Source organism: Crinia signifera, chromosome 11 (assembly GCF_055691185.1).
Source record: "Crinia signifera chromosome 11, ASM5569118v1, whole genome shotgun sequence".
In the NCBI taxonomy this organism is placed as follows: domain Eukaryota; kingdom Metazoa; phylum Chordata; class Amphibia; order Anura; family Myobatrachidae; genus Crinia; species Crinia signifera.
This window is the reverse complement of record NC_139227.1, coordinates 39,034,246-39,041,919: the sequence shown is the minus strand read 5'-3', so window position 1 is coordinate 39,041,919 and position 7,674 is coordinate 39,034,246. Positions and strand designations below refer to the sequence as shown.

The window sequence follows — 7,674 nt, the reverse complement described above, 5'->3', positions numbered from 1 at the left end:
GACCAAGATGACCTCTTGGTTACTGCTTGATTCACTCTGCAAATTGTGAATTTTGCACAGTACCCCATTGAGGTGGGGTGTCATGCTCCTCTCAAAGGGCGTGGCACCTAGAAGCATGGGTGTGCACTGCTACATCTGAGAGGAATCTTGTAAAATGACTTATATCCAAATGTAGATGAGACCCAGAGCAGTTAGTAAGAGCTACTGTACTTGGTAAAGTGCTGGGAAATGGTGCCGATGATTCAATGTAACTGTATCTATCTCTCATTTCTTTTTTACCCAAAAATGTAACAGTGTAATGTGGGCTAGGTGACATGAGGGAGATTGCTAGACTAATGAGGGAGAGATGGAGATTGCTGCTATGGCATCTCCTCCAGAATGCTGGAGGGTAGGCAACTATGGGTTAAATACTTGTCCTGTACACTATCATTATTATACTGTTTCCATCTGTCCCCAATTATCACGCTGTCCGTAATTTATATGTCACTGGCAGGCTCTCTGATACTAATCAGATGGGGCCTGTTTGATTTTATTCCACCCCCCCCCCCCCCCCCCCAAAAAAAAAAACCCAACATATTCTTATATACATATGTGTAACAAATCAATGTGCAAAATTTCCTGACAGATGACTGTGAAATCTATATGATCACATGACCTAGAAGCTCTAGGTCATGTGATCATAAAGCCTCACTAAATGCAGCACAAATTCCTATCTATATTATCTGATCTTCATTTCACGGCATGCACTTATTCCGGAGTTCAGTGGTAATCGTTCACTAGCTGACAAGTCATTTATTATATTACCATGAATGCTCTGCAATAAACCGCTTATCATTATTATACACACAGTGACGGTACCTAGAAAGTGATCGGGGTGCACGGCACCTGTTCTTTGCGGGTTCGTTTGCAAGCAACCATATAAAAGCATAGTTGGCATTGCTCATTAGTGGTCCACCCCGTATAATAGGACCTAATGGTTGAAGTAACAAGAACATGTGGACTGTAATTCTGATATATTTAGAAGTAACCATTCTTATACACAGGCAGAGGTCAATATATTCCCTATAGATACAGTATGCTGATTCTGCTCACACCTCCATAGACTGCAAGCAGAGGTAGCCTTCTGAGACTAACGCCCCATACACATTAGGCCATATCGCCCATTTTGACACCTCTGAGCGACATCGTTTAATATATCACCCAGTGAGTATGCCTCTAATGATGCCCATCGCGCACTCCCGAGGGACGTTAACAACCTGCTCCGTCATCTGTGCATGTACAGACGAGAGGGGACCGTTAATGAGCATCACCAGTACTATTGGTAGGGATGGCCATCGATGATTCAAAATCATCGATGGTTTATGGCTGATGTTGAATACTTTTGCCATCGATGGGGGAGAACCAGATGGTTTCCCTCCATCGATGGCACAGCAAAATGATGTTTTGCTCTGCCACCGACACAGTGAAGTCCCGCCCCTGTGTTTTGATTGGCCCATAAGCCAATCAGTCAAACACAATGGATGACCATTGATAGGTAAATATATCGATGGTCATCCATTGCATGGTTTAGCACTATCGATGGCCAGTTGCACTATTGCCATTGATGGCAACCATCGATGGCAACGATGGCCATCCCTACTCCCTGTACACGGAAGAGGAAGTCAGGGTTTCTAGGGAGGAGGAGGTCCCCATATTGCCGTTTATTTTCCCAATACGGATAAATAGCCGTCTAATTGCCCAGCAGTGGAAATCGGTGTCCACTGACACATAGAGGTGACTTCTTAATAAGTTGCACCACCGGGATACCCAAGTGGTTCTTAGTGAGTGTGCATTTTCTTCTCCCCCTATAAAGGAGATATAAACAACTGTTCCTCTCTACCCTCTGAGAAGATTAAGGAGGTAGAGCTTAACGCTGGCCTTTTAAAGTTCTGGATCATTATGTGGTCAATTGTCCATTCACCTACGCGACTTTTTTACAACATTAGACTTTACTTTATTATTTTATATGGACAATTGAACTACGAAATGTATTATCTGTGATCAGTAACTGATTATATGTTCTTTTATATATGCTGGACCTTTATTATAGGTCTTTCTTAATAAATATTGATTCATTTATGTTAAAGGTGCTCTTCCTACTGAAGGACACACTATGGAAGGGAGGTGTTGAGAGAGGGTAAAGGTGGGTGCTGGGCTGTGAGTTAAAATGGGCCAATGTTTTGATGTTCAGGTCTTGCTAATAAACCTACCGTGTGGGTTCCACTCCCAAATACTTTAATTGCTGCAGAGGATAGGACTGGATTACCTGGATACGTGTCCCAGCATTCCATTAGACCGTAAGCCTAGAAAACAGAACCAGCGCAACAGCAGAGAAGTCGCCTTACAGGACTGCGGTCTGACCAGATTTGCCCAGTGCTACCATTCTCAGACCGGGCAGCGGGTGTTTGATTTATCGATATGCCTGAGATCGAACTGCTTTATAGGACAATATATTCTGCATCACATTATTCTGAGGAGGGCAGAAGATACATCATGGAACCATGAATGGATGATCATCTTGCAAACGCAGCTCACTTTTGATGTTTTTAGCTACTTTTAGCTCAAAATCCCCCAGTGTGTATCCCCTGCCGATAACCGCTGATGCACGCTTCCGCATCATCAACGTCGGTCTGTTTTACCAGCCGAGTGAACCGCTTTCCATAGTCTTTACTGAGACAGGTGAAAATCACTGAGTTTCCCGCCAAGTGATTTCCACATCATTGCTCCTCATACACGCTGGGCAAAAACAACCAGTGTCTATGAGACTTAAGTCGCATGTTGAAAAAAAGTGGTTTGCTTCACTAGTGTTCGAGCACAGTCACTGTTTACACTACACTGTAGCAGGCCGCTGGGATAATTAACAGTGACAAATGAACCGTAATGTGGCAAAAGGTGACTCTAGTTATTGGCTATTACCATTGCAAATGATGAGTTTATTTCCGCTTTCAGTTGAAATGTGGAACGCTGCCCACTCCTCACCCTTACCACTCCTCAACATAGAGGTTATACAAGTTACTGGTGAACGTTTACAGCCCCTGTGAGGTAAAATGTGCAACCCATTACCCTTAGAGTTGAAATAGCAGGGACGTAAACCTCAAAATCAATTAACTTTTCTCAGGAGGAATGGAAGATGTCAGTCACGTAAATGTATTTCTTCAATTGGAGAGCAGGTGGCACGTCATAAAGAACATTCAATCATATCCATGTTTGCAAGAACTGATGTGCTGTCTGGAGGCGCCCACATGGACACTGTTGTTTGCTGCCTGCTGACAAGGACACTTGTATACAGATGGAGCCGCTGCCATCTTGCGAGGGTCTGGCGGTCGGACCGACAGCCGCCGTAAAGTGACGTGCGCACACAAGACGCTCGCGCGTCCCTTTCCGGCGGAGCTCACCGTCGATCCCTGCCGTCTCCCCATCGCTGTCTGCCGGTCCCCACCGCCTAACCCGCACCCCCACCTAACCCTGCCCTTCTCCCTGAAGCGTCCCAGGCGCTCAATCTGTATATCCCAGTAGATACATCATACAGACCTTGGCAGGTCCTTATATGCCAGATGCAAACCTTGATCTGATGAAGCAGGTAGTGACCTGCGAAATGCATAGTGCTCTGACAAACATGTGATGCGTCACCTGCTCTTCATTGAAGAAATAACTACAATTCTGTAATTCACTACACAATTGGAGAATATTTATTGATATTTGCAGGTTATAAAGTTATATTCTGCGTCACTTGAGGAACCACATTCCTCACAAGAAAGAATTAGATACAAAATATTTTTTTCTTTTACATGTTACATCCCTGACCCATACGATGTAAGCTCATGATCGACCCCGCATAAGGAAATGCCATTGGTCCGATCTTGGTACATCACAACCAATTCATCTGGGGGTCAAGCTTTTAGCCACGTGGCTCTGACTCTATGGCACAGTTCGAGTGGCCCCCACTCTAGAATCCTTCAAAAACAGACTGAAGACTTTCCTGTTTACTCAAGCATTTCCGTAATTCCCTGAAGTATAGTTTATGAAAAGCTTTTCTGTACTTTATTACATTTATTCTATCTGTTAAGCGCCTGGAGTTCTATTGGAGACAGAACGCTATATAAATAAAATAATAGTTATTAATGTTATTATGTATGACTACCAAAGTCTTATTGTGGTGTAGGAAGGTACAGAGAGATTTGTATGTATGTTTGTGAAGGAGTGACATTAACTGAAACAAAAATTAATTTTTTTTTGTAAAAAAAAAGAAAAAAAGTCAAGTTAATTTAATTTTTGCAGACATTTGTACATATTATGAATTTTACAGCAAACATTTCACGTGGCGGGTTAACATTTTAGCTGTCAGTGCCGTTTTGGTATTTTAATAAGGAATTCATATCCTTGGCCATGTTAACCCTCCCCATATCGCTACAGGATTCAGGGGCACGGTAATGGGTCTCTTCCCCGCCCCCTCCCTCCCCACACACAGTTCTCGCCACCATCTTTTACTCTTAAATAAATAATTAGTTCCTGCTCATGTGCTTCTCTGGGATCAATGGAAAAAATATACATAACAGTACTAAAAATACAATGGTATCCTCCTCCCCCAGTAAGTAGAGTGCGGTCGGCAGGTTTTCTGGTCAACACAGTGATTCTTCGAAGTGTAGAAAGCCTAGTAATCCTTAATGGCATCTTCGGGGATAAGTGTATTAAATGGACGGTCCCATATAGTACTAGTGATGCCGAATCCTAGATGGTTGGAAAAGACCAAGTGGTTAGTAGGCAGAAATCTTATCTCACTGGAACAAATCTGCTGCGGTCGGAGCAGAAAGCGTTAAAGAACATGCAAATATGTGGGGTCCTCTTATATCAGTGCTCAAAGATAGCTAATGGATCGATGATGGACCAATGCACAGTTAATGTATATACACCCTATTGTCAGCCTATTGTGGCATTTCTTCTAGAATTCGGGGTCTGGACTAGGGTACTGGGGTATCCTAGAACAGTATAAATAAGAAAACCAAGTCCATACATTGGTCAAGATTCAATAAAGTAATACCGCTTTCAGACCGCAAATTGCAGGGTCTCACCGAGACTTTGAAATGGTTCAGTCCCCGTGTGACCCAATATTGCTGGTTCGCTGACGTCATGTGGGGGAGCATCGGAGTGGCATCGGGGGAGGAGGCAGCGCTTACAGCTGGTGCTGCTCCAAGCGCTGCCTCCTCCGTAGTGTGAATGGGAAAAGGGTCGCTCGACCTGATTAACCTGTTCACACTGCACAGCAACGAACCGGTAAGAACCCTTCTTTTTACCGGGTTTGTATTGCCGTGTTGCTACCGGTTAGCTGTAACTGGTAATCCCTTTCACAGCGCACCAATTACCGGGACGAACCAGCAAGAAACCTGCATTAACCCGGTAATTAGGTGCAATGTGAAAGTGGTATTAGTCATTTTGTGTCTGTAACAAACCATGTTTCCGTGCAAGGGGAGAAAATGCATTTATATTGTTTCTGTGCAGGGTAAATACTGGCTGCTTTTTCATGTAGCCCACAGATAAGTAAATATAAGTCTGTAAGACAGATTTAAATTTACACTGCAACTCAGATTTCAGTTAAAATGCACCCCTCCCAAATGTAAGGGGTACATTTACTAAGATGGGAGTTCTATTGAAGATTAGATCAATCAGCAACCAATCAGATTTAATCTATTACCTCTAGAAGGTGCACTAAAAATGAGAAATAGAATCTGGTTGGTTGCTATGGGCAACATCCAATCATGAACTGAGCTCTCATCTTAGTAAAGTTACCCCTAACTCTCTCTGCAAGTGTCCCACTCACTGGACGGTAGTTGTATGATGTAAGACAGCGTGTAATGAAATATGAACCGTCTGCTACATACCTGTCTTTTGGTGCTCGAAGTGATGGCGCACATGGTAAGACTTGAGCCAGGCGAGGTAGGACCCCTTCGGAGGCGAGCCGTAATGCAGGTAGTAATGTGTCATGTCATATGCAACATATCCAAAAAGTCCCCCAACAAAGAGGGAGAGCCCCATGACAGGGGGAAGAACCATCTGCAGGAGAATGTACAGGGGTACGATAACAAAGGATGCCGGGATTGGAGGAAACACCAGGCGGGAACTGTCGAATGGAGCCTAGAAGATGAAGGAGGAACAAATATGGTAAATAAACAGCCATTGTTTTCTTACACAACTAAACTGCTGTTCCTCATTTGTACAGAGAACCAGTGGCGACAACAAAGAAATGATAGCGAAGCGGCCCAAAAAAACCCCTGCTCTAAATACAATGCACAGAGATATCTCCGTCCCGCTTAGTGGCAAACGCAGGATTTTCAGAAGGGGGTTTTCAGAGGGGCGGAGCAAAGCACGGAGTTGGACACTTAGGTGACCCAGTATATGCCGAGTCAGTTAAAGTATTATAGATAGACCAAATGTATATAAATAATATATATATATACACATACATACATACAGGGGCGTCAACAGCAGTGTATGACCCCTGGGAATAGCAATGTATTGAGGCCCCTACCGATCCTCCAGCGGTAGGGGTGGGGGAAGATTTGATGTCCTGCGGGTGGTAGGGGGTATTATATCAACCGCTCTGCATGTAGGGCCTGGATCAGTAATTTCCACTAATTACCCCTTTACTGCACAGATGGTGGGAGAAGGGGGCATTGGGCTGATTGAAGGGGCTCTGATATATAACTTCCAGGGTGGTAGAGGATGTTTAATATGCAGAGGAGGGGTGTATAGTGGAGTGGGCTCATTATTCATAATTTTCTGGGGGGAGGACAGCTTGCTTGACTGCAGATATCTCCAGTTCCCAGAAATAGATTTCTTAGATTGGAATGGAAAAACTAGAGAATCCCACCTACCAAATGGTATTGGGGACTAGGGAATCAGAGTTCAGGAGGCAGAGCAATCTGCCAACGAGTATATAAAACTACATACCAGGTGTGTGGAGCTGGAGCAGTAACCAGCTGCTTGACAGCTAATATCTCTGGTTCTGGGAACAGTAGAGACAAGCTACTAGTGTCCCTCAAAGGGGAAGAGTCCTAGCTTTTGGAATATATCCTCAGAAAAACGATAAGTCAGACAGAACCTGAAATATCTGACTGGGAATAACAATTAACAGGCTTGGATGGGGACCACTGCTTTGAAGTCAGATATCTCCGGTTTCCAAGGGCCGATTTTTACAATTCTTATATCCATGGAAAGAGGGGAACCTCAGCTTTCAGCTGAAGTTCCTTAGATCCTGGGGGGGGGGTGGGTTCTGGGTACTCAGAAACCCCCCCTGCGTGCGCTACTGCCGCTTCAAACTGAATGCTCACAGGTGTATCTGCTGCTGTGTCCTAAGGCTCCACATCGGATCACTGGTGTATACATCGGCCATCTGAGTCCTACCTCAGTCTATGCAGGATGCCACCCCGTGCACAGATCTTGCATTAAACTATGGGCTTCATTTTTCAACGAGTGATAAAACTCGTTGTGGATGATCAAACTAATGGCATATGATATACTGTATGGTGCTCCAGCCAATCAGCTGCTGTCATGTGTTCAGCTTACCAACTGTTATGTGTTTGAAAAATGACAGTTAGGAGCTGATTGGCAGAAGCCCCATTTCTCATAGGCAGAGAGTTT

The 7,674-nt window shown here is 44.2% G+C and overlaps 1 protein-coding gene across 1 annotated transcript in view; it reads right to left on the bottom strand.

The window, feature by feature from the left end:
- Nucleotides 1-4,289: 4,289 nt before the first annotated feature.
- The window catches only part of FA2H (fatty acid 2-hydroxylase), a 54,536-nt gene continuing 51,151 nt past the window's right edge, over nt 4,290-7,674 (bottom strand). The window contains exons 6-7 of the mRNA XM_083163834.1: nt 5,916-6,168; nt 4,290-4,767 (exon numbers count right to left, since the gene is read on the bottom strand). Of these exons, the coding sequence (XP_083019960.1) occupies nt 4,691-4,767; nt 5,916-6,168 (330 nt within the window). The 3' untranslated portion in view covers nt 4,290-4,690. The remainder of the gene's footprint in view (nt 4,768-5,915; nt 6,169-7,674) is intronic.